This window comes from Myxocyprinus asiaticus, chromosome 2, assembly GCF_019703515.2.
Source record: "Myxocyprinus asiaticus isolate MX2 ecotype Aquarium Trade chromosome 2, UBuf_Myxa_2, whole genome shotgun sequence".
NCBI lineage: Eukaryota > Metazoa > Chordata > Actinopteri > Cypriniformes > Catostomidae > Myxocyprinus > Myxocyprinus asiaticus.
In genome coordinates this window covers 2,587,416-2,615,415 of record NC_059345.1, presented here as the reverse complement: position 1 = coordinate 2,615,415, position 28,000 = coordinate 2,587,416, and the positions used below count along the sequence as shown (strand labels likewise).

The window sequence follows — 28,000 nt, the reverse complement described above, 5'->3', positions numbered from 1 at the left end:
TAGCACATCCTCCTCTTTTTTTCTGTCTTTCCTTACTACCTCATAGCCAGGCACTTTAAAACTTATTGCTTGACATAACCATGTTTTTTGTACATATATTACATCCGGACATTATAATGCTATGTAACAGTGCTCTGTGAAGCATCATTCATTGTATACTTATTTCCATCACTACTTCCCTCGTCAGACGTAAGCAACGCATGTACCTGTTCTGCGGATACTCCAGACAGTTTAAGAAACCTGTTTGCACATCCAAATAGTATTTTCAATTTATCTTATTTCCTTTCAGCTTACGCTGTACCATTGATTACTGCACAAATGAAAGCCACAAAATCAAGTTTCTTCACTGTCAGAATGTCCACTGGTTCTACACTTGGTAGAGCTACTCGGTTGCTTGGTTCATTTACCTTGTCTCTTTGACCAAATTATTTCATTGCTGTCAATCCAGTATCACCCTTAACTCTACGGATGGCTTAAGCATAGGTTAAATTCTGGGATGTTTTAATCTTTTGAATTTCTCACTCTTGCTGCTGTACTGGACATCCTATATATGCAGTACTGTGCCCTCCACCACAATTACAGCATTTCATTTCAGCTCCCTCATCACATTTTCCGTACTCATGTTCCCCTCCACATTTCGCACAATGGATCTTCCCTTTGCATATAGATGCAGTATGACCCATACGTTGACATTTAAAACATCATAAGGGTGGAGGTACATACTCCCTTACTTGGTAGTTAATGAAGCATAACCTCACACTTGAAGGTAGGGTGGGTCCATCAAAATGTATCATTACGGATAAGCTGTCACATCTTTCCTTGTTTCGGCATGCCATCAATCTTCTGGCTGAGATAACCTTTCCCCCACCACATTTCCTTTAATGTCATGCATCGACACATTAAGGAGAACTCCACTGATAACTCCTCTTTTTTCATAACAAACAACCCTTCCACCTGTTAATGTCTTCAGTTTCATAATCTTTGTTTTCTGATTCTCATCCTTGCATTTAATTATCACCAGCCCCTTCTGCACTTCCTCCCCTGGCATGTTGACTTCTCCACAAAGGACAATAGTAAACATGAGGGCTTAAATACATGGACATGGGGTAAAACAGAGATGCGGGAACCAATGAACAGACAGAACTGATAACAAGATAATCAAACAATAAACCAATGAAGACATGAACATGGAAGGAAACATTAAATCACATGACAAGGGAACCACATGACATGAACCAGGAACTAATCTTTTCAAAATAAAAGACATGAAAAACATGAATCAACAGAATAAACATGACAACAAGACTTTTTTTCTACTGGATGACTGTCTACTTGCAAGTTCTCTTCAAATTTAGATGTATGCAAATATAACTTGAACTTCAAGAGCAAAGAACTTGATCCAGTTGCAGAGAATCCCTTAAGTTAAAGGGATATTTCACACAAAACACAAGATTAGATTACGCACTCATGCACATGAATGAGTGACGTTTGCAGCGCACAACCAATCGTGTGAGAGAACGTGATTAATTTCTCGCGAGAGACTCAGCGGGATTTACTTCTCTGCTGAAAGCTGATAATTATGAAAATAAGAATTTAAATTTATTGAAACTATTTTTATAGGTTAATTTTATTTGTAATTTTAATATACAAAAATAAAATGCATTTAAACTGCCCAGAGTTCACCATGAAATCATGAAGACTTTAAACACATGATTTACACAGTATAACTGTAAAATTATAAAGCAATTAAAGACATTCACACAACAAGATGAAACAGTGGCTGCTATGAGAGCTCAAGAGGACTGCTGTAAACTAATACTTCATGTGATAAAAAAATAAATAAAACAGCTGGTATATCAATGCATATACCAAAAAGTGAATTCATATAGGCCCACAACAAGAACACAGCTTTAAAAGCTTAAAATATATTTAAAATATTTGAATTACCTCGGTGATTAGTTATTACTAGCTAATCAAAGGCACTACCGGGTGAAAACAGAGACTTGCTGCTTTGCCATATGGAAAGTCTGGTCTAATGTCAACTGGGCGAAGATCACTTTTCCCAGCAAGTAAATCTCCTTTTTAGGAGTTCATCTCGACTCTGTGAGCATGTGTGCATACCTAATGATTGAGCGCATACAGATAATTCTTCTGTGTCTGTCTCAGTTCAAACTGGAAAAACATTACAACTGAGTCATTTCAGAGAATGCTGGGTTTTTTGGTGGCAGTGTCCGCCGTCATACCATTAGGTCGGTTACATATGAGACGGTGCGTGATGGACGCCGACTTTCGACACCTGGACAGGTGCGAAATGGGCATGACATTATTAACCTTCATTTAACCAAGAAGTCCCTTGAGATAAAATCTCTTTTTCGAGGGAGACCTGGCCAAGTAAGCACACCAAACAAGGTAAAAAAGTTATAAGATCAACACAACAAAAACAGACATCAGACAAGAATAAGACACATTAATGAAAACAATGAACTACAATTACAGAATCCAGCTTATGCATAGCAATTGCACTCTTCAGTCATACAATTTTTTTTATCAAAGATTTGAATTCACCCAAGGTAACAAAGTGATTAAGATTAATGTGTTCTGGAGGGAATTCCATGACCAAGGCGCAAAATAAGAAAAAGCTGTTTTACCAAGATCAGGGCAAATCCTGGGTACACTGTAGAGTAGCCATCTAGAGTCATAACAGAGAATAGAGAATCATAACAGCTATTGATGAGTGACAAAAGATTGCACAAATAAAGAGGTAGTTTTCCCTGTATGGCTTTATAAATAAATAATAAAAAAAAAAAAATACCAGTGATGCTGTATCTTAATGGAGGCCAAGAGACCAAATTATAAAGTACACAATGATGTGTACTAGACAATAAATTGCTTATAAAATGAAGAGAACAATGATACACAGAGTCTAGACGGCGAAGTACAGAGGAAGCAGCATGCATGTAAATAATATCTCCATAATCTAGAACACTTAAGAATGTAGCCTGTACAAGATTTTTCCTAGCTGCTATATTAAAGCAGGCCCTATTTCGATAATAAAAACCCACCCTTACCTTCAGCTTCTTCACTAGGTGTTCAGTATGTACTCTAAAAGAGAGTCTATCATCCACCCAGATACCAAAGTACTTATAAGATGGTACTTTTTCAATTGAGTCCCCTCCTGAAGTATAAATGGCAACAATATCTGAGGTCTGGGAGTGGGCTCTAGAAAAGATCATAAATTTGGTTTTCTTAGCATTAAGTACCAGCTTAAGATCATACAATGAGACTTGTAGCTTTTGAAAAGCAAGCTGAAGATCAACAACATGTTGTTGTGACATGTTGTTGTGACATGTAAACCGCCTAGAGCTACTGGCTGTCTTACTAGATTTGATAGCTTTTCATTCTGACATTGTGAATCACCACATTCTGATTCGTTCGTACAACACAACATTAGTGGCGTATATAAGTTGCCAGGATGCGCTGGCCCACGTATGGCCAGCAAAACGTAAGTATGTGTTTCCCCCAGTGCACCTCCTTTATTCTGTCTTCAGCAAAGTCTGAGTGGACATGGAAAAATGTATGTTAATTGCGTCGAAATGGTCCAGTCAGTCCTGGTTTCTGGAGATGGTAGAAATACTGGATGGGCCTCCATGGGAAATACCGCTGAAGAAAGATCTTCTCTATCAAACACAAGACACGATTTGGCATCCCCAGCCAGAGCTGTGAAGCCTACACGTGTGGCCTTTGAACAGTGCACAGAGTTTAATAACAGTAGTTTTAATAGTTAAAAACACTACTGGACCCGATCAAAAACATTTATATTCATTAATATTTCAAATGTCCTGGTTGTCGTAATCGTTTTTGATGCTGACAGTCTGTCTACACCGGTTGTGTCCATTGAAAACAGCGGATGGGCTAAAAACAACCCAGTTTTTTTTATTTTGAAAACCCAGCATTTTTTAGAGTGTAATAATAATAAAGTCTTCCATGGAACTCGTGTCAGCCATACCACCAGTTTCACCTCTTAAATTGGTATGTGTAGTATAATACAAACATTAAAAGTAGATAAAACACTTGAATAATCATATTAAAATATACTGGTAACCAGTGGTGGTTGAGATAATTGTTATGTTCTCTATGTAACAGCAATTCCAGTGTTGTGTCAGAAAAGCACTATAAGTGTAAAAATCATTCATTCAAAATATGGAAATAGAAGTATTTTTTTTTTTTTTTTTATCTTCATCAAACCAAGTAATATTTCAGTTTTAAATGTTTAATTGAATAACATAATATAAACATGAATATAGTACGTTAAGACTCCGGCTCTGAATATCTTCCAGTCATGATCATACACAGGCAAAGCTCAAACCATGAGATTCATCCAGAATAGCAAATCAACCTATTTTTGTGGCTTGTATTAGGATTTAAGTGCTATTTGCATATTGATTCTGTACAGCATTTATTTAGTGTTTGCTAGTGGTACTAAAGTTTATCCACTTTTAGCTACACATAGTTTGAGATAAACAGACATGAAATAATCTAAATGTTTTATGAAAGAAGATGCTAAATAGACAGTAATATGTACGTGATCTATATTTTCCTTTTTTAATTTTATTGTTAAGCTTCTAATGACTCTAAACAGATTAAAGAAAAGTGTTTACACAATTTCACATTAGAACAAGAAACTTGAGTCTTGTGTTTATATGGATAGTTTACCAAAAAATGAAATTAACAAATAAAAAACAAAAAATAAATACAAATAAATGGGGCAGGTGCAAAAGTTTGGATATCTTTCAGTCTGAAATAATCACACATTTGGCAGAAATCTTCTACGATATTTATTGTACCACTAACAGCCATACGACCCCAAACCATAATAGATTCACCCGTGACTAACAGTTTCGGTTTTATTTCTCTTAAAATACTTCACACGTTTTGTGTTCAGATTAATTTTTCGGACTATAAACAACGTTGTATATCGTTCTCCTAATTTGTAGAATTTATAAACTCTTTAAACGAGAAGATGTGTGGCTCTTAAAAGAGCCTTTGGGTTGGTTGAGAAACAGGACGTTATTTTACTTGGAGCTGGTGTATTTGGTGACGGCCTTTGTGCCCTCAGACACGGCGTGTTTGGCCAGTTCACCGGGCAGCAGCAGACGCACGGCGGTCTGGATCTCTCTCGATGTGATGGTGGAGCGCTTGTTGTAGTGAGCGAGACGAGACGCTTCACCGCCGATGCGCTCGAAGATGTCGTTGACGAAAGAGTTCATGATTCCCATCGCCTTGGAAGAGATACCGGTGTCAGGATGAACCTGTTTCAGGACTTTATACACGTAGATAGCGTAACTCTCCTTCCTGGACTTCCTGCGCTTCTTTCCTCCCTTACCGGCGGTCTTTGTGACGGCCTTCTTGGATCCTTTCTTCGGTGCGGATTTAGCTGGTTCAGGCATGATGATCTGAAGAACAAACTCACGATAATGATTCTTCATCCGCTCATACAAGTATTTATTCCCTCCTCTATGCTAATTCTGTGAGGAGATGAGCCGTGTCCTCTGATTGCGTATTTTCATTGGTCAAACCCATTAAATGATTTCATTGGACAGTTGTAAGTTTGACGGGCCGGAAAGAGCCAATCAAAGACTTCCAAATGAAAGTCCCGCCTCTCGCCTCATGTTTGAAAGTTTCCATCCCCCACACGATTACATTTCCTTTCTTTAGTTCTCCCGCGCATTTTTATTTTATTTTGTAATAATATAATGAGAAAATAAACAGTTCTTAAGAAATAATTGTTCATAAAGGATTTCAATATTTTTCTACGAGTAATACTGTGGTTTATAACCATAAATACACGTTAAACACCATAAACTATTTTAACACTTTGTTTTAATCTAATTTTCTATATTTTATACTGTCCTGCATTTGATAATATTCTGATCTATTTGTATTTTTCATCTCTTGAATCGCTTTGGTGAGAAATACATTTATATGAACTGTATTATCACGGACACACTTCATTACAAACAATATAATTATGTGTTTAAAATAATGTGAAACCACGTTTGTATCTAACAGAATTTTATTTGGGTAATTCATGTTTGTTCAGGGAGAAAATATGCATTTATTTTCCATTAACTTTATTTTACAAAAACACAAACTCCAAAGATCAAAGATCCACTCGAATTTATCAGATTATTATTTAATGAGAATTAGTTTCAGGTCAAAGTCCAAATAACTATTTGTAAAATGGGGGAAGAATAACACACTAATGGACACTGAAAAGGAACATGTAAACAACTAAATGTTTTGTGATTGGACTTCATGGGAGTGTAGATTGTGTGGTCATCTTAAAAAACACCAACCACTTAATTTATTAACCACATTCTCCATTTGAAAAAAAAAAAAAAAAAAAAAAAAGTGTGATATTTCTAAATATTACCTATTAGTTCCATTATTGCGGTCACTCTATTTTACAGCTGCCTAACAGAACCTGACAGAAACAGTAAATGAACACTACAGTAAATCTCCTTATAAACCACTAATAATAAAAACAGGAAATGATCTCGTTCAGTGTGATTGAAGTGGCTCTTAAAAGAGCCTTTGGGGTTGATGTGGATGACGTCACTGTGGATTTAAGCGCGTTCTCCTCGAATCCGGCGGGCCAGCTGAATGTCTTTGGGCATGATGGTGACCCTCTTGGCGTGGATGGCACACAAGTTGGTGTCCTCAAACAGACCGACCAAATAAGCCTCGCTGGACTCCTGCAGGGCCATGACAGCGGAACTCTGGAAGCGCAGATCCGTCTTGAAATCCTGAGCGATTTCTCTCACCAGACGCTGGAAAGGCAGTTTGCGAATCAGCAGCTCAGTGGACTTCTGATAACGGCGGATCTCTCTCAGAGCCACGGTACCGGGCCTGTAACGATGAGGCTTCTTGACTCCACCGGTGGCTGGAGCGCTCTTACGGGCGGCTTTAGTAGCGAGCTGCTTCCTCGGGGCTTTTCCACCGGTGGATTTACGAGCGGTCTGTTTAGTTCTTGCCATGACTTCAACGTTTCTTCTCCGTTCTTCACAGAAAATGTAACTGAATGTTCTGCTGCTGCTGCTGCTCTTTAAAGCCTTGTGTGACCATGAGTTCAGTGGGGGGAGGGTTCAGAGGCTTGTGATTGGCTGATAGTGACGTCTACGTGTGACAGTTGACCAATGACTGTGCGGCTCGTGTTTTCAAACAAGCGGCGACAGTTTCCCGCTCAAGATCTTTAGTTCAGTTCATCTCATCTGTATTTTAGATTATACTGTATGTTGCATGTTAAATAAACTGAGATTACATAGAATATCTCATGTATATGTATGCACATATATAATTATATTCATTATTACACTGTTTTGTATGAATTATATATACATTTTAAACGTATGCTGCTCATTTTATGCATTTTGTTTTTTATTTGGACCCCGAATCTGTAATAGTTTTGGGTTGATATTATTCCACATCTAAATCTATTTCATGTCATCTGTATTCTGATGTTGATACGGTGTTTATTTGCTTTCCCCGAGGTACAAATGATAGACGTCTTTCCTTGTGTAGCGTTACGATACTCATTTTAATCCACACTGTTTCATATTAATGTAAAATATCATCACTCTCTTATAGTTGAAGTGTGTGGCTCTTAAAAGAGCCTTTGTGTTTCAGTGAATCAGACTTTAGTCCGTTTATTTCTTGGCGGGTTTCTCGGTCTTCTTGGGCAGCAGCACAGCCTGGATGTTGGGCAGCACACCACCCTGAGCGATGGTCACTCCACCCAAGAGTTTGTTCAACTCTTCATCGTTCCGCACTGCCAGCTGCAGGTGACGGGGAATGATACGAGTCTTCTTGTTGTCCCGAGCGGCGTTTCCGGCCAACTCCAGGATTTCAGCGGTGAGATACTCGAGCACAGCGGCCAGATAAACAGGAGCACCGGCACCAACGCGCTCTGCGTAGTTTCCTTTGCGGAGCAGTCTGTGTACACGACCGACGGGGAACTGCAGTCCTGCCCTGGATGAACGAGTTTTAGCCTTTGCACGAGCTTTACCGCCGGTTTTACCTCTGCCGCTCATTTTCGATATTTAGTTCAAACTGTAATATTACAGAGTGAAATAATGCGCCGTCATGTTCCCGTTTACAGAATTTATAAGAGTCTGTCAGACGCCTATTGGCTAGAGACTGAAAACATTCTAACCAATCACTGCTCTTCCCTCCAAACTCCAAACCACTCCCTCTCTCTCTGTTGATGAATGTGCTCAAGAGGGAGTTTAGTTCAGTTAGTTAACATTAATTAACAACATTAGTTAACATGAACTAACAATGAACAATTGTATTTTTATCAGCTAAAATTAACAAAGATTTTTACAAAAATGTAAAAATATACACTGGGGGCCAAAAGTTTGGAATAATGTACAGATTTTGCTCTTATGGAAAGAAATTAGTACTTTAGGTAACCCTGTTGCCCATTCTAAGAGATAATTGTTATTATAATTATTATTTTATAAATGTTTGCTATTTTTTAATTTTTTATGTTTATTTAATTTTATTAATACACAATAAATGGTTCTGCACATACATATTTGAGATGTCTGATTGGAGAAAAATAGAAGTTTTAAACCCTCATTCTACTTTCTATAAAGATAGAAGCTCATCAATGTCACATTCACTGTGCACTGTATACCTGAGATTACTAGACTACTGTGTACACTGTTCTTATGTCCTTCTTATTTTATTAATATATTTAGCAATTTCTTTGTGTAAATACGTTCCTAAACCTGGATGACTAAACAAACCAGCAGAAGCTTAAAATTGTCTGTGTTTGTTTTTGAGTTGCCACAGTATGCAATAGACTGGCATGTCTTAAGGTCAATATTAGGTCAGAAATGGCAAAAAAGAAACAGCTTTCTCTAGAAACTCATCAGTCAATCATTGTTTTGAGGAATGAAGGCTATACAATGCTTGAAATTGCCCAAAAAATAAAGATTTCATACAATGGTGTACACAACAGTCTTCAAAGACAAAGGACAACTGGCTCTAACAAGGACAGAAAGAGATGTGGAAGGTCAGATGTACAACTAAACAAGAGGATAAGTACATCAGAGTCTCTAGTTTGAGAAATAGACGCCTCACATCTCCTCGGCTGACAGCTTCATTGAATTCTACCCGCTCAACACCAGTTTCATGTACAACAGTAAAGAGAAGACTCAGGGGTGCAGACCTTATGGGAAGAATTGCAATGAAAAAGCCACTTTTGAAACAGAAAAACAAAAAGAAAAGGTTAGAGTGGGCAAAGAAACACAGACATTGGACAACAGATAATTGGAAAAGAGTGTTATGGATCTTAACCCCATTGAGCTTTTGTGGGATCAGCTAGACTGTAAGGTGCGTGAGAAGTGCCCGACAAGACAGCCACATCTATGGCAAGTGCTACAGGAAGTGTGGGGTGAAATGTCACCTGAGTATCTGAACAAACTGACAGCTAGAATGCCATATATATATATATATATATACACACACACTGGTGGCCAAAAGTTTGGAATAATGTACAGATTTTGCTGTTTCAGAAGGAAATTGGTACTTTAAGTCTAAATTGGGTTCTAATTTCCTTTAGAACCCAAAAACTCCTCTCCCCTGCCATCATCGACTTCCGACAGGTTCTGATATTTTGAGCATAATCTTGACGCTGAACCGTAGGACGGGGCTTACGCCAAGGGAAACTAATCTGTCATGTTATTCCATACTATCAAGAACCAAGTTTTCTGAGAGAATAAAGAAATCTGAAACCACGAGACTGTCCCTGTCCATTTATTTAAAAAATGTTTATGGCTTTCTCAGATGCAAATTCAGACTGGACTAAACTTGGTTAATTTCCTGCCTGCTCACCACTGCTATTAAATTACGTGTCACTAGTATTTGAGAATAAAAAAAAACAAAAAACAGAATGGATGCTACGAAATTCCTAATTGATGAAATCATTTATGGAAAGACAGCCCAGATCTTAACATTTCTAAAAGTATTAGTCTAGATCTTTAATGTAAATTTGTTTTCCTAGTTGATGAGGTTTGTTTTGAATGGGGTAAACAAATGTTCCAAAGTGAAATTAATAATTATGCAGCACCTTGTTTTGTTATTACTCCCAAGTTAGTTAGGACAGTGGTACAGTTTGTTGTGTCTCCCTCTCGATGCATCACAGTAAGTTGCATCTTCCTCTCGATGCGTCATTGTTCTTTGCGTCTTCCTCTCGATGCGTCACAATTAGTTGCATCTCTCTCTTGATGATTCACCGTTCTTTATATCTCCCTTTCGATGTGTCACCTTTCTTTGCGTCTCCCTCTCGATTCATCACAGTTAGTTGCGTCTCCCTCTCGATGCATCACGGTTAGTTGCGTCTCCCTCTCGATGCATCACAGTTAGTTGCGTCTCCCTCTCGATGCATCACAGTTAGTTGCGTCTCCCTCTCGATGCATCACGGTTAGTTGTGTCTCCCTTTCGATGAGTCACAGTTAGTTGTGTCTCCCTCTCGATTCATCTCCGTTCTTTGCGTCTCCCTCTCAATGCGTCACCGTTCTTTGCATCTCCCTCTTGATCCAGACACACAGCTTTTTCGCTGGAATGGGTGGGGCTTAAGTGTAAAAAAATTAGGCTTTACTCTCTGACCCATTAATATTTTACTCTTCAGCACCCTCAGTTTGAATCTTTAGGTTCAAGTGCAAGTCGTTTTATTGTTATTCAGTCCCACTAGGATTTCGTGTCAATTTTTTCTGAACTTTTTGGGGTTGTTTTGCAGTGAAAACTCACAAATTATTTGGTATACAAACTATTCATCCAAATTCAGGAAGATAGATTGAGCCTGAGCCAGGAAGCTGTCCCAAGCTTTAATCTCTTTAAAGCTGCACTATGTAAGATTTTTTGATTAAAATTGAACAAATTGCCAGTATTGATTAAGTACATAAACAATCAATGTTCAAAACAATGTCTTTATTGAGTGATATTGTTAGTCTTTGAGTGATATTGTTTGTGTCTTCCCAAAGTGATAACAGATTAATATGTCTCTTTTAATTACCTTACCACAATTCATTTTGTTAAGCTTATAAAAATAATTTGTATTTTGAGCTGTCAGGATGGATTTTCCACAAAATCGCTGGCTTATGATGTTCCTCTTTACATCATGACGTCATGTCCGTAAACACAGGAAAGAAGTGCCGGCTGTCACATGTTCCGGCTGAGGATGCTGTTCAGTTTCGTCAGTCACACTCACAGTTCAAGATGGCATCGTTGCAATCTGATGGATGTTTATCTGTTATCAGTTTGGCAAAGTTGTTTACCTGCTATTATGCTTGGAATTGGATACGGTATATTGTCTGTTAGGGGTAATGCTTTTATGAATGGAACATTACTCGTGTGTTTACCGATCGTGATCCATTGTCAGGGGAAGTTACAGTGCATGTTTACTAATACATATGACTTCTGAAATTGAATTCTTGTACATATTATTGTCATGTTTAATAAAGTATATTTTATTCCCATTATTGCTCATTTTATGATTTTAGTTTACGGATTTCAAACATACAGTATAAACGTACATAGGCTTACCGTCCTTGTTGTGAAAAACCCGAGCTCCTGAAATAATAATGAATAAACTGAAGTATTAGCTACTTTTTAGAAGTTAGCCTACTCTACTCTGAAATCTTCATGATTTAGAAACTTATTATGTTTCAGTTTGCGTGTAGCGTGTTTCTTATTCACAACACAAGTTACGCAATGCAAATTACAATTATTCTGACTAACTCAGTTCACATGTTCATTCGTTTCGTTGTGCAGATGTAAGTTGTTCCATAAATGTTGTGGTTATATATTGATTAATCTCATGTACATACTGTAAATAGTATGAGTTTGGATTAGATATTTACCCCGTTTTAAAGAGATTAATTTTGAGGTGTTAGCAAGTTCAACTCACGCAGCTCAAGTGGAGAATCCAACACACTGGATTAATGGATTAAATGAATCCATATCTAATATATTCTTCTATTTACAGATTATCAAGATGTTTCTTCTTCTGTTAATATCTTGCAGCATAATTGTTATCATTTTCGTCAACAGTATGCTTAAATAAAATGATTTAATAATCTTCATGATGCGCCTTTTTTGTCTCGTCTTCGTTATTGTTGACGAAATCAAAAAAACCTTTCGCCAACAAACGTTTTCATCTTTGATTTCATTGACAAGATTTATAATGTAAAAATAATGAAGTCCTACACTGAACTCAAATCAGCAGTATCACGAGTTTCACCTCTTAAATTGATACAATACAAACATTAACAGACGATAAAACACTTGAATAATCATATTAGAATATACTTGTAACTGGTGGTGATTCAGGAGAGTCCCCTGTTCTCTATGTAAAAGTGCTTTGAGTATAGTGTCAGAAAAGTGTACAATTCATTCATTCAAAATGTTTAAATTAGAGTGTTGTTTATCTTCATCAAAGCAAGTAATATTTCATTTTTAAATGTTAATCGTATAACATAATTATATCAACATGAAAATAGCACGTTATAACTCCGGCTCTGAATATCTTCCAGTCATGATCACACAGGCGATGTGCAGGTAGCCTCAAATCATGAGATACATCCGCCAGGAGCAGTATCGAAATGCGGATGTAATGTATTCTTCCGCAAATTGCTTGCTATTTTAAATTTCAACCACAGATGTCGCTAGAGAGCACAAAGTTACGTAGTGCAGCTTTAAGGTACCAAACTCAGACAACCTGGAGATATTTTTGTTGTTCCACCCCTAACATGATTCTGACAAAGCTTTGGAGCAGAAAGTTTTCTTTTGTAAAGATGGCACCAACATGATGTCCTTGTCATACAGTGAGGAAAGTCATGCTTTATTCTGCTTCATTTGTATGGCATGTGCAAAGCCCACAGAAACCAGACCCTTTATATCTGGAATGCTAGACTGGAAGCATGGGCATCAAAGAATAGAAGCAAAATGCACTGAGGTTGTGTGAAGCCATCTTTCTGGGGGTCTCCAAAACTAACCTTAAGGGCCTGCTCATGGGGAGTCATTTATCAGCTCACAGAGAACAAGTACAGGGAAGGCAAGTGCTAGAGCGAATCATTGATGTTGTAAAGTCTTTGGCAAAGGGGGGTCATCTTTGGAACGCTTTCGGGCAGGCTGGGCAGCTATTTTCTTTGTAAACAAGCAACATAAAAGTACAGTTTCAATATTGTTAATTTGTTTTTGTGACTTTTCTAAAATATCCTAATTATTTTAGTTTTCTACTGCACCAAGAGCAGCTGAGTTTAGTGTGAGCCACGCAGCAAAAATAGGCTCGGCGGTGAAACTATCCAATCACTGCCGTGTATGGGACGCTCCACCACGTGACTCACTCTTGCAATGTGAAGGGTGTAATCTGTTAATATGGGTGCCAAAACGAAAATGCACTGCTCTCACCTGGCTCACGGAGGATATGTGAAACCATTGTAAGTCTCGGTCAACAGAGGGCAGAGGTGCTCTCATTACTTTGTTGTCAAAAATTACTGTCAATAACCACATTACCACCATACATCAGACAATGCAAGCCATTAAATTCAGAAAGCAGGCATGTTTTCTGTGCATATTGACACAGCACAGGACATTACAACACAAGGCCAGTGTTCTGTTATTGTCAGATATGTCATTCAACATCCAGGAAAGGCTTGTGGCAGTTTTGAAATGTGAGGCATCCACAGGGCAATACTTCGTCCAGGTGTAGACTGATGTTCCTGGAGATGATGAAGCTTGATGTGAACAAATGCATCTGCAACTTTACTGATGGAGCCACAAGTATGCAGGGGGAGGATAAGGGCTTCTCTGCCTTACTTTCTGCAAAATCCCGTAATCAGGTGCACATATGGTGCTAAGCTGTTGCTAAGCACATGTTGAATCTGGTCTTGGCTGACACTACAGAGAGGGTGCTGTTAAGTGAATCACTTCTTCCCCTTTGAATAAAATTGCTGTATTCCTTTGAGAATCATACCAGAGGATGAACATATGGGAGAAGGAAAGCAATGACCCAAAACAGATGCCTCGTCCCTATTTGAGACACATGGTGGTGATCCCAAGACAGCAGGTTGAAGAAGATGTTTGGAGATTTTAGTAAGCCAGACACTGAAATGTATGTTTATCTCTTCACCCTTTCAGCCATAAAAGACCAGACAAATTTCAACACAAATGCACAGGTCAAGGCACAAGGCTTCATCGAAGGCTCCTGAAGTATGAGACTATCCTTACATCCCAAGTGTTCCTCAGGATATTTGATATAACCTCTCCAGTATTTAAATAACTGCAGACAGGTGGTATGGATATCTTCTTTGTCCATCGTATGACTGTTTCCACAGAGGAACAGCTGAAAGGAATTGCACGGAATTGAGACTGTCAAAGCAGCTGCAGACACATTTGTTCAGTGGACCAACAGGAAACACTGGAGCGGGATTCAGAAACAGAGCTGCAGTTTCAGGGAAATTGCCATCAAAAAGCATATGGAAGAAGAAAACCATGCCTTGAGAGATGGCTGAACATGAAACCTTTACTGATGCAGAGAGTGCATACAGGATTGAGGTCCATAATTTGATTAATATAATTTGCATACGTGCTACGACTGCTAAGAGAAACTGAACTTTTTCTCCTCAGGAGTTAAGACAAATAAATGCTGCCTCCAAGTTAGGGTTATGGGAAGCTCGTACCTCCAAGTTGGGCATTTGTTCCCACGACATGTCACACATTCAAAAGGGAAACAAAATACAGAAGAAGCCAAACTCAAACAAATATACAATGAATGACGGCAAAGGCTCTTTTTCTGTTGTACCGGTCCATCCATCTTCTATTGCCGCCTGTCCTATATAGGGTCGCAGGTAGTGCTGGAGCCTATCCTCTCGGGCCGAAGGCAGGGAAACACCCTGGACAGGTGGCCAGTCCATAACAGGACTAAAACACACAGACATACACATTTGCACTCTCACTCTCACCTACGGGCAGTTTAGAGTTTCCAATTCACTTAACCTGCATGTTTTTTTGGGCTGTGGGGGAAAACGGAGCACCCGGAGGAAACCCACACGAACACAGGGAGAACACAGAGTTTGCATGTCTTGCTTCTTGCTGTGAGGTGACAGTGCTACCCACTGAGCCACCTTGCCACCCCAGTGAATAAACATAAGTGAATAAACCTGCATAACATACATTACATATATGTTTTATTAATGCATGGTATCTAACAAATTATTACTTAATTTGCTTAAAACAAATAGTTGACTGTCAAATATAACAAATTCATCTTTTTGAAATACAGTACAGAAGTTAAGATAATTTTGCAAAATCATTGCTTTCCATCATCTTTCATGTTGAAATGCCCCTTACAAAGTACCAATTCAGAAACCTGTGTATTATCTAGAATTCCAACTTTCCCACTCGTTAATATGACTTCGAAATAAGTTTTCGAGCACTCTGATGATGACGAAATTTGCGTCACATTGCCTGTACTTGGATGCTGAGTGTTTGTGTCTTCCCAAAGTATACTTTGCAGTTTAGGGGCGGGATTATCTGACATATACAGAACCATATTACCGGACCCTTTTCACAGACTCTTTTTAGCAGTGTAAATCTAACAAGAAGGGTCCATAGCGTGTTTATGTAAACATTTAAATAAAACAAAATTGGTGCAGCAGGCTCTGTGAGTGATTCGACAGAAAATACTTAAACCGCATAAGTTATAGATCAGGATTTCTTTTTGTTTATCTTTTTATTGTTTTTTTAGGAACATTCTGAGTTCCTATTTTTATTTTTACCAATGCTTTATTGTTGTTGTTGTTGTTGTTGTTGTTGTTGTTTTTAGCTATGCAAATTATATGAAAACACACTAGACAGCCATTCACTGTCTTCAGCTGGTATTCATTTGAGGCTTACACATTAAATCATAAACAGATGTGTAAAAAGTAAAAGGGTATGTTTACATTATATATTTTTTTATGCCGCTTGGTTTACAGAGCATTTGCATTTAATACTAACACAGCAGAACATAGGTTTCTGATTATATCAGTTCAGGAAACAAAGGCCACTACCAGTCACCATTTGGACACATCATTCAGTATCATTACTATTTTCCACATTTTAGAATTGAAGTCACACAACACAAATAGAAGTATGGGAATCATGACCTGACCAAAAATGTAAAAGAAATAAAAATGATCACGTATTTAAGATTGTTGTGTATGTAGATTTCAGCTCTGTACACTCTGCTCATTCTCTCAAGCAACTTCATGAGCTACATCCTAAGATGCTCGAGTTCATGTGTATCCTTTACGCTTGTTGACTCTTATTGGGCTCTTTTAGTTTAATAAATATGCAGTTAAAGGCTGTGCTAAACATTAAGTAAACAGTATATAATCTATATTTTGTCCAAATTGATGTCAACAGCAGCAGACAGGGACAAACATAAGGCTATTTGAACCTGTTTAAAGCCCTTAATAAAATAGAAAAGGTCACCAGTGAAAAATGTACTAGACTACAATGGAATATTTGCGATTTATATGTTTCTTGCAAACAAATCATTAAGTCACATGTCATGGCTTCTTTTGAATGGTGCTCAATAAAAGAGAGAAAGGATGTAGTTACGGCATCTACCAGCAAGGGGTCTCTAATGAACATAAAGCTGTACCCTGGATCATAATTGTGTTTTATTGTAATAACCAAACAAGAAAATAAATAAATAGTGCACAGACAATTGGACAGTTAGCTGATCGTGCCCCTCCATTTCTGGAAAAATCTCGTGATCACTCTTAATATCTCACGTGAGAAAACACTTTTTACTGTTGGCTGGGGATGCCTCTTGCAGAAAGGTCTTGTAATTTTTGTCTCTTGTCTGTGTTCTGTTGTTGTGTAGTATGTGTGCTTCTATACAGAAGCCCTGAAACGCACTGTGAAAAACTAATTTTCACTAGATGAAGAAATATTTTTTGGTGTCTTTGTGCCTTCCTGAGCCTATGTCCTAGAATTTCTTTATTTTGTTTTTTTTATTATTTTTATTTTATTTTTTTTTTCCTAAAAATTGTTTTTCTCTCTCTCAATTTTTTCTCTCTCCAAAAAAATACAAAAATAAAAATAAATTCTCCAATAAATGTTTTCTCCAAAAATTATTTGTTTCTCTCATTTTTTTTCCCCCATCAAGAGACAAAACATGAGAAATGTATTTATGAAAAAAAAAAAAACAATCCTGTTGCACTTTATTCTATTTTGAATACTATTATGATGCTAGTGATACTTTGTAATACAGCACTTTTTATACCACTGTCTCCTAAGATGATTCGCTTATGTTTTCCTCTTTTGTAAGTCGCTTTGGATAAAACCGTCTGCCAAATGAATAAATGTAAATGTATATTTTTTTTTTTTTTTTTTTTTTTTTTGACTTGCTAGCTAACAATTAGTATGCGGTTCCAGCTTCGGCCACTATTAGTAAGCATGAAATCTCATGCTTACGTTGACAGATGACAGCTGTGGTGCTTGATCTGTTTATTTTATTGTTGTAAAATACAAAATATTGTTTTACAAATCTTAATATAGGAAAGAAACACACTGTATAAAATATTTGAGAGTCTACTAATACATGACATCCCACAATTAAATGAATATACATCAGGTTACAATGTTTCATATGGCATTCATTGTGAAGTGTGACAACGGGAGTTTTTTTTTTAAATTTTATTTTATTTTTATTTTTTTTATGACATTAGCCACCGGGAATATCAATGCTGCTACTGATATTGTGCTTTTTTTAATTTGTTAGCTCATGTAAACATGCACTAGATACATGGCAACATGTCGAGTTAAAGGAAGATGCAGAGCTGCTTGAGGAAATGGTGCACACTTCTTGTTCAATCATCATCTGGCTTTCTGGTTGTCCTATTGTCTGTTAAATAAGGGGAAGCACTGAGAACTTTGCATCTCTTAAATATTGCAATGTAGGAAATGCCTATCCTTTTGTTGTGATGTGTGTACCACTGGTAATGTTAATCTTGTTGTAAGTAATGTTATAATTTCTGGACAAATAAAAGAATGCATACATTGACGGAACGTTTAACAAAAGTTGTGCAGACTTATTTACATTGGAACTTCATCACAATCGAAGCTTGACAATATGAGATCATGAAATACAGGTGAAAATCCGAAGCCTGCATAGAGTTTGCAAAACAAATTGTTAGATCTTAATAATTGTGTAATGGGGTCTGGGTATCTCAGCGAGTATTGACGCTGACTATCACCCCTGGGGTCACGAGTTCGAATCCAGGGTGTGCTGAGTGACTCCAGCCAGGTCTCCTAAGCAACCAAATTGGCCCGGTTGCTAGGGAGGGTAGAGTCACATGGGGTAACCTACTCATGGTCATGATTAGCGGTTCTCGCTCTCAATGGGGTGTGTGGTAAGTTGTGCGTGGATCGTGGAGAGTAGCATGAGCCTCCACATGCTGTGAGTCTCCGCGGTGTCATGCACAACAAGTCACGTGATAAGATGCGCGGATTGACGGTCTCAGAAGCGGAGGCAACTGAGACTTGTGAATTGAGGTGAGTAACCGCGACACCACGAGGACCTACTAAGTAGTGGGAATTGGGCATTCCAAATTGGGAGAAAAGGGGATTAAAAAAAAGGAAAAAAGTAATCGTATAATAATGTGGGTTGCTTTTGGATATATGGTACCAGAATGGTGTGCCCATTAAAACACTTCCAGCTCACATTCTCATTTTCCATATTGTGTTCCAGCAGCATGTGGTCAAACATTCAATAATATAAGTTTTTGATTTAAAATGCAACAGCTCCAAAAGCCACCTCACGAGAAGTTGGGGGAGGAAAATCATCATAGGCAGAGATGCAGCAATCACAGGAATATAGAGGTGGAGATTTAATTACTAATAATCTACAGGTGGTGAGACAAGGGGATGGCGAAAACCAATTAAGTCATCGCCTAGGTGAAAATTCTCAACACAAAAAATCAAATACAAACTTGAAATGCGTAGAAGAGCAGGTTTATTGTCAATTTTGAAAAACATCTTAGAGATCGGTACGTCATAAGAATAAAGGAACGCACACAAATAATGCTCCCAGAACTGTGTGACGACACGAGAACTTCTTTAGAGCAGTGGTTCTAGTGGTTCAACTGGTTTTGCTTCGAGACCTAGATTTCACACTGGACATCAAGTGCAAAAGCGCAAAACCTGAATTTAATGGATCCTGCATGGGTCACATTTTCTTTTAACTTGCAAGTATAAATGTTGCATTATTTTTGTTGATGATGTAAAAAAACAAAAGTTCTCTCCCCCCTTTTAAAAGTTGATGAGCATATTTATTTATATGAGCCCATTATATTTATTATCCAGTTTATTTCCTAATATTAAACATCAGAACATAGGCTATTACACAGGAGGAAAACTTGATTAATATTTTTTCCACCGGTCTTGGAGGTCCTAAAGCTCTTACTTGACCTTAGATATACAGTGCAATGACATATGAGCACAGGTTACTTTTACTTCTGTAAAATCGTAAAACAGTTTTTGTAAGGGTGATGAATAATTTAAAAAGAAAAACAACTTTATTTTGGCACATAACACAGTGTTGCTCTGAGGTGTCACTGCTGTTTATAATGTCAGTGCTTTCTGTTTGAGTGGTTTGACTTCCTCCATAGCAATTCAAACTAGAAAACTCTCACTAGAATCCATTTCAGAGATACAGTACATTACAGCAGATCATTGGCGCGAGTTGTTCATACACGTGAAAAAAAGCTTTCATTGAACCGTGAAAATATAGCATTGCAGAGAAGCCATTTGCATGTATTAGATTATCATTAATCATTAAGTGTTGTCACGCTTCACAATGAATGTCATATGAAACATAATTACCTGAGGTACATTCATTTAATTGTGGGATCTCACGCATTAGTAGACTCTCAAATATTTTATACAGTGTTTCTTTCCTTGATTAAGATTTGAAAAACAATACTTTTGTATTTTACAACAATAAAAATAAACAGATCAAGTACCACAGCTGTCATCTGTCAACTTAAGCATAAGATTTCATGCTTACTGATAGTGGCACTTGGTGGCCGAGGCTGGTACTGCATGCTAACTGTTAGCTAGCAAGCAAAAAAAAAAAAAAAAAAAAAAAAAAAGAAATCAGGTGTTGCCTCTTGAGCAGAAAATTTTTTTTTAGGAAAAAAACAAAAAACAGTAGGACAGGCTCAGGAAGGCACAAAGACACCTAAAAAACAAATCACCTAGTGAAATTGTATTTTCACAGTGCGGTTCAGGGCTTCCGTATATGTCAACAGGCCTTGTGGAGAAACCTTGTGTAATGTGACTAGTACAACGATTCAGGTAGTCAGACAGTTGTGTAGTGAGGGCATGGATTAGCCAGGCGAATTCTGACTCTGTGGTCTAAACAGATATCCAGTCACTCCAGTATATTTCTTTTTTCTAGTTATAAGTATAAACCTCACAAAATGTTGTTATACTTCTCTGAAAACAAGAATTAAAGGGTTAGTTCACTCAAAAATGAAAATTCAGTGAAAATACTCACCCCTGTGTTATCACCCTATGTGGCTTCCTTTTTATCTTAACACAAAGTTAAATTGTGAGAAATTGTGAAAAAAAACATGTTGTGCTCAGTGATGTCATACAATGTCAGTTTATGGTGACCACCACTTCAAGCTTCAAAAGAACACAAAAGTATAATTCAGAAGTCTAATAAATTATTGTATGAGACACATGTCTTGTTCTGAAGGAATAAAATGGGATTTGGTGAGAAATAAACCAAAATCTAACATATTATTAAGTAAAACATGATATAATCCGTTGATCTCCTGCACTGAAAATAAAAAAAGAATCATTGAGCAAACAACTCACTGCAACATCATGCAGTAAGATTTTTGGGTTCTCTTAACAACTGTCTTAATAACTGTCATCAGTAACATTGCTTTGTTTAGTCCATGTGCATTTGTTTGTTCACTAAAAGCAAAAATGCTTGTTGAAAGAAATAATTTCTTGTTCAACCAACAATTCAGAACATGTGAACCTTTTATTTCATCATCATTTATCAGTTAAATTTCTTTTATATGAAGTTACCTGCAATCTTTCCCTGTAAAGAGAGGTATGTCTTTCAATGTCAAGACAGTATGAACAATTGTTTGATGTAGACACACAATAGACCTCAACCATTAACACACAAACCTCAACAATGGTGACAATCAACAAACCTCATTCAGTTAAAAGATGAGCTCTTAAAATCACCACACAATTAACTAACAGTGGCAACAAAAACACAACAAAACAGCATAAATAAAGACAGCAAACAACCCGAAATAAGCCTAAAACACTAATCACATAATTTATTCATGTTGCAGTGCATGCTGGGAACTCGCACATCAGCAACATTGTTCAAAATGAAACTGTTCATTCAGATAACACTGTTTTACTAATTGGGACAACATTTGGTGCAATATTGTTGGTCTAACATGTGTTTTTATATAGTGTAGATACAAAGTAATTAACATTTTGAGTTTCTGTGACTCAAAAACTTCCATAATCTGGATAAAATGTAATTTCATTTTTTACAGTGTGTGCATGTCCATGAGTCTGTACACAAGCTTAAGAGCTCCTTGCACGAGAGCAGTACTTACACTGCCACTCACGAGGTGGGGCTTTCAAGCAAAAACTTTTGTTTTGCTTCAGTGGGACCACCAGTGATATTAACAACATAAAACCCAACACCGCTGCACACAAACCAGAGAACAGAACAAACAAAACTGTAGAGTTTGTAGTCGAAGAATTGATGCATTTCTGTGCCCAGCCTAATTTTTTTTTTAACCGGATTCCTCAATCAAAGAGAGAGATAGAGTAGGCGGGTCTCTTCTCCATTCTGAACCGGTGAGTATTTGTGACAGATCTGAAGAAAGTGAGACCTCTGCAAAAACATTCGGTAGAAGTAACATTCTCTGCCAAAATCAAGTAGTTTTAACAGGCTCATGAGATGTTGGTTTTAATACACTATTATGAGACCTGTGCCAGTTCACAGTGAACAGAATTACCTGGTGCGATGCCGGAAATAGAAATCTACCGATAGAATGTACCGTCGCTTGTCACGGCTGTTTAGGACAAAAATTCTGATTAACATAGAAAAGATACCTTTTATCACATGTCGTTTGCAGTCAGGTTAGGACACAGTTTGACTGGGAATGTTTGTAGGTTGCTCTGTGTTTCTGTTTGATTTCCGAGAACTCCGTTAATATATATAAGGCTGGGCATAGAAATGCATCAATTCTTTGACTGCAAACTCTTCAGATATGTTTAGTAAATTCTGTTCTCTGTTTTGTGTGCAGCAGTGTTGTGTTCTGTTGTTACTATCACTGTGGAGGACCTGTTTTTAGATAAAAAAAAAAAAAAAAAAAAAGTGTTTTCGCTTGAACGCACCATGTCACGAGGGGGCTGCGTGAACTTTTGCTCTCATGCCCTATCAAGAACGTGCACAGGAGATCAACGGCCAGTGAACATTTTCATTAAATAATACATTCGATTTCGATTTGTTTCTCACCAAATATTATCGTATGTTTTCATAACAATCATGTGTCTCATGGAATAATTTATTAGACTTCTGAATTATAATTCTGTGATCTTTTGAAAAATGTGTAAAAATGACTTAAGGGAATACAGTTAAAAATACATGAATTATGAATGGAAATGTTTCTTTGGTGCTCAGTGTAAGATATTTACTATTTTCTGAACTGTTTCTTCATCTTGGTAAAAGTCAAGCCAAGCATTTAAAAAAATTAGTGGCTAAAATGGTTACTGTATTTAAACTCAAATTTTCAAGTGTCTTCATACATTTGTAGACATGCAAATACCCTTTTTGTTGCTTCTAAAGATTGATTATAGTGCGAGCCAATAGTATACTGATATACTTGTTCGTGAACTAAATGAATGAATCAGTCATCTCGTTCATGAATGAGCATCTGCTGACTGGCTAAACACAGGGGCGGAGCCAGGAGTTTTTCACAGGGGTGGCCTGGCAGGGGCCAGCGATCAGTCTGTAGTGGTACAGAAATTTCAGGCAGCATTTCCGTATCGTCGGGGGTGGACAGAGAAGTGCGGCAAACTTGGTGTGCGCACATGTTAAGACTCCTGTGTGTACAGAGACAGTTCCACCTCTAAAAACTAAATTGTGCCCAAGACAAAAAATGACCAAAGCGGCAGTTGCAAGTGGGGTGGCCAATGGGGTGGCCAGGCTTTGGTCCATGGTGGCCACGGCCACCCCTGGCCACCCCCTAGCTCCGCCACTGGCTAAACGAGAGGAGCTGTATTTCAATTATTCAGTTCAGCAATCTCGTAAGAAAATGAGCGGTTATATTATGAATAAAAGTAACTGATGACCATACATTACTATGACATATGGAATTTAATAAAACTCATAATTGTTTTTAGGCTAATATAGTTGTCTTATTTTTATAGTTTGATAAAATGCTGTGCTTAGCAGTTCACTATATGTTTGATATGCTTTGTCATCTGTGGAGTAATGCTTATGATGCTTAAACACTCTGCGGTGCGGTGCTGGTGCTGTTAGTAGAATTGTAGACACAAATCGTAATATAGGATAGTTAGATAATTAGATCGTCAATGACTCTGTATTTTTTGTTTAATGCAATTACTTTAAAGACGGTCATTTGGCGGCATCTACAGGCACATAGGCGTAACTTGCAGAAATGATCAATGAACAAATCTTTTTGGTGAACGGATCCAAAAGACTTGAGTCACTGAAATGAATCAAATCACTACTTTTTTTTTTTTTTTTTTGTGGTGTGTTTGTTCTGAACGGTTGCTGTCTTTTAGAAATACTTCAGATAATAGTTAAATGAAAATTATACTTACTCAAGAAAAAATAAATGCTTAACTCAGTCACCAGAATTGAACACTTTGGTGTTGTTTCTTATGAATAGGCAAGTCTGCTCAGTGGTATCATTCTTCTGGTTCTTCTTTTGAAAGATATTTTCATCTGATTAGTTTCTCCATGATAGTTTGACATCTTCTGGCAAACCATTCTCCTTCAGTATCTGCTCTATCTGATGAACAGAAACAGACTTTTATTACTCAATACTATGGGTAAGTTCTTTCACTATCAATATACACTCACTGAACACTTGATTGGCAACACTGTGGTGTTACTCAAACCAGCCCATCTGGCACCAACAATCATGCCACGGTCAAATCACTGAGATTAAATTTTTCCCCATTCTGATGATTGATATGAACATTAACTGAAGCTCCTGACCCGAATCTGCGTGATTTTATGCATTGCACTGCTGCCACACGATTGGCTGATTAGATAATCACATGAATAAGGAGGTGTACAGGTGTTCCTATTAAAGTGCTCATTGAGTGTATATTCAATAAACTGTATATCAGCTTCTTACACACACACAGGTGTTACGTCCTTGAGATGTATTTTAATGTAATGTGGCTTGACATGTGTTGTTGTAATGCTGTTATATGCCTGCTGGGGGCATATGTTCTCTGTGTTTTATTTCTCTCTTTAATGAAGGAGCTGAAGCAGCAGCTGCAAGCAATCCCACCCTGGTTGGAGATGCAGCTGATCTGAGCTATATAAGGCATATGAGTTACTTTCATGGAAAAGAGAGACTTTGAGACTTGTGGTCTGCTCTCCATGCACGTGTCGTCAGGGATCTTTGAGTCTCCTGTCCCAGAAACTGTTGTGTTTGAACTTCTTTGTGAACAGTGTTTTTGTGTGTTATTCTATCATCTTGTGCTGTGTGCTAAGACTGAAGAAAATACTAAATTGTTTGACTTTAATTATAATTTTTGATCACTTTGTTGTTATAGAAATTGTAGGGAGGAGGATGCTATTTTATTTGTTGCTGGCTAAAATTAACAAGCTTGTGATGATACTGTAAAACATGATATGATCCAAAATCTGTTTTTCTTAAACACAATTGGTAAAAGGTAAGTTTAATTTAGTGTTCAGTTCAGCTTCTTTCATTTTTCAAAGTCAGAGAAGTGGTGAAATGTTAAATACTCAACACTGTAATGGACAGAAACGTATTTAAGCCAACAATCCAAATCATTACAGAATACAGAAGCAGATGTTGCCACACAGAATTGGTTGCCATCATAACTGTTTGGCTGTCCAGATTCCCACGGTCTGTACATGGAGTTGCTCTGATGGAGCAGTACTGTCTGTCCGATGGCGTCCAGGCCATATAAACTTGCCTTGGAAGTATTTGGGTATAGCTTTTACCAAATCATCAACATCTGTCTGGTCGTCAAAAGTGGCCAGATCAACGTAATGTTGTCTGCAGTAATTCTGTGCATCTGTCCAGCTCATTGGCACAGGAACAAAGTAAAACATATGATGCAGAGAGAATGCCAACTGAACTGAGGTAGAAAGATGCAAACATTTTTACTATGATATATCAATCTTAGGGCTGTCAATTTAACGTGTTAATTCAGTGTGATTAATTATACCAAAAATAATGTGTTAAAATTATACAATTACTAATGTCACCTTATATCTTGGAGTACCACCTGTATTCTCCAGGGGGCAGTAAGCGAAACTCGCTGCTTATACAAACAGAGAACACAAGATGAGAACACATTCTTGCATTCAAACACATTCAAATCCGAGTGCAGGGAAAACATGTTTTTCAAAGTTTCAAACTTCTTTTAGCTTGACACAGCGACCTAAAAACAGTGTGTTTATGACGCATCGCAACCGAGACGGCAGCACTTCCCTGTCAATGATAAAATAACGGAGAAAGGACCTCTTAACGCTATTATTTGATGTACAAAACAAACCCAAAAAGCAAAAACAAGACTTGTGATAGAAATCAAGTATTTTCAGATCATTTTAATTACCACAGAAGCACACAAGTCTTAACTATCCCTCCGCTTTTCCCATGGAGTTCAAAATGGAGCTGGACACTGGCGTTGACACTCTGATGCGAATCATGAACGCAGCTTCACGATTGCTGTAGGAAAGCGGATGGTCACAGTCTACCAGCAGATTAATATTGTGGAGGATGAGAGTTTAAGAGATTTAATGCCCATTGCAATCAATACTAAACCGATGGGGACTAATGCCATCTTTACACAGCAAAGATGGCACGAAGCTGCATCTGAAGTGGCAATTAGGTGTTTTTTCACAGAGCAGGAATAAATGCTTTTACACAGCATTTGCAAAGGCATAAATAATGTTATGAAATGAATATTTTAAATGTAAAATTATGGATATAGAAATATAAAATGAATGAAAATATGAATGAATACTCAACCTATAGGAACTAATTCTTTCAATAAATCAGCCTCCCACTTAGACTTTGGGAAACGTTTAATGTTACTTGAATAGGTGATATTTTAGTGCATTTCTATCTTTATATTGGGGAAGGCTTTGTTTTGAAAATGTTAATAAAGCGTTATATTGTTACATATTGTTTTGTTTTCTTTACTAGGAAGGTAATAAATGCATTTTAACAGGAAAATACGTATATATGGTGTCAAATTTCAGCATTTTCAAAATCTGTGATTTATCGCAATTAACTACAAAAAATATGCGATTAATCGTGATTACAATTTTTAATTGATTGACAGCCCTAATATATATATATATATATATATATATATATATATATATATATATATATATATATATATATATACACACCTATTAGCCACAACATTAAAACCCCCTGCCTAATATTGTGTAGGTCCCCCTCATGCCGCCAAAACAGCACCAACTCGCATCTCAGAATAGCATTCAGAGATGATATTCTTCTCACCACAATTGTACAGAACGGTTATCTGAGTTACCGTAGACTTTGTCAGTTCGAAACAGTCTGGCCATTCTCTGTTGACCTCTCTCATCAACAAGACATTTCCATCCACAGAACTGTCGCTCACTGGATGTTTTTTTTTTTGTTTTTGAAACCTTTGAGTAAATACTAGAGACTGTTGTGTGTGAAAATCCCAGGAGATCAGCAGTTACAGAAATACTCAAACAAGCCCGTCTGGCACCAACAATCATCCATGCAATTATCTAATCAGCCAATCGGTGTGGCAGCAGTGCAGAGCATAAAATCATGCAGATACAGGTCAGGAGCTTCAGTTAATGTTCACATCAACCATCAGAATGGGGAAAAATGTGATCTCAGTGATGTAGACTGTGGCATGATTGTTGGTGACAGATGGGCTAACCATAACACTTAGCCCTAACCCTAGCTTTAGAATTAATACTAATTATAGCACTGTTAACTTTTTGTTTTTGTTATTATTTATTATTATTTTACATTGCTGTAAGCATAGTTTTCTACTGGCTACTGGTTCCCCTCATTCCCCGACTGTGCACATTATTGTACATTTTTATATGTTTACAGTGGTCTCAAGCCCTGTTTTTACTGTATTGGTTGTTGTTTATATTGTTGTTGCTGTTTGTATTGTGTCTCCTTCTGCACCAGACAAATTCATTGTATATTAACAAGGTTTAATGTATTCACTACTTGCATTACATTTCCATTACACTCCCATTAACTCATTTATTCAAACTGCTTTTATTCAAAGTAACTTACCAATAAGACCACAAGCAATTTGTTTTGGCACCAGTGTTAGCACTGCTGCAATACCAAATCTTAAGAGTACAAAAGAAAACACCAGAGAATTGTAAATGCAGAATAAATGTTGTGTTCATATGGTCTTTCGCTTTTTTTTTTTTTTTTGTCATCCATTCTCAGTTGTGTATCATCTGCATAGTGATCTATAATTAATTAATTTTGATCTGCCTTCATTGTTAGACCCAGTGAGTTTGTGTATATCTGGAAGGCAGCCAAGCACTGATTCCTGCTCTACCCCAGTGATTTGCTGATGTGACTAAAACACTAGGTGTGTTCGACTTCAGTTGGGCCTC

At 37.4% G+C, this 28,000-nt stretch overlaps 3 protein-coding genes across 3 annotated transcripts in view; all 3 read right to left on the bottom strand.

Moving 5' to 3' along the window:
- Positions 1-5,460, bottom strand: part of LOC127411049 (histone H2B-like) — an 83,299-nt gene extending 77,839 nt beyond the window's left edge. Inside the window, exon 1 of the mRNA XM_051646387.1 lies at positions 5,077-5,460. Within this exon, the coding sequence (XP_051502347.1) occupies positions 5,077-5,447 (371 nt within the window). The 5' untranslated portion in view covers positions 5,448-5,460. The remainder of the gene's footprint in view (positions 1-5,076) is intronic.
- A 1,048-nt stretch (positions 5,461-6,508) lies between these two features.
- On the bottom strand, positions 6,509-7,060 carry LOC127410916 (histone H3-like). The gene has a single exon (XM_051646165.1). The coding sequence runs from the start codon at positions 7,035-7,037 to the stop codon at positions 6,627-6,629; it is 411 nt and encodes a 136-aa protein (XP_051502125.1). The 5' UTR covers positions 7,038-7,060; the 3' UTR covers positions 6,509-6,626.
- Positions 7,061-7,611: 551 nt separating this feature from the next.
- LOC127410957 (histone H2A-like) lies at positions 7,612-8,107 on the bottom strand. Its single transcript, XM_051646248.1, has one exon. The coding sequence runs from the start codon at positions 8,088-8,090 to the stop codon at positions 7,707-7,709; it is 384 nt and encodes a 127-aa protein (XP_051502208.1). The 5' UTR covers positions 8,091-8,107; the 3' UTR covers positions 7,612-7,706.
- Between the last annotated feature and the right edge of the window lie 19,893 nt (positions 8,108-28,000).

Bases quoted from the DNA above. Each gene is read 5' to 3' on its own strand.
- LOC127410916 (XM_051646165.1), bottom strand. From the start codon at position 7,037: ATGGCAAGAACTAAACAGACCGCTCGTAAATCCACCGGTGGAAAAGCC.
- LOC127410957 (XM_051646248.1), bottom strand. From the start codon at position 8,090: ATGAGCGGCAGAGGTAAAACCGGCGGTAAAGCTCGTGCAAAGGCTAAA.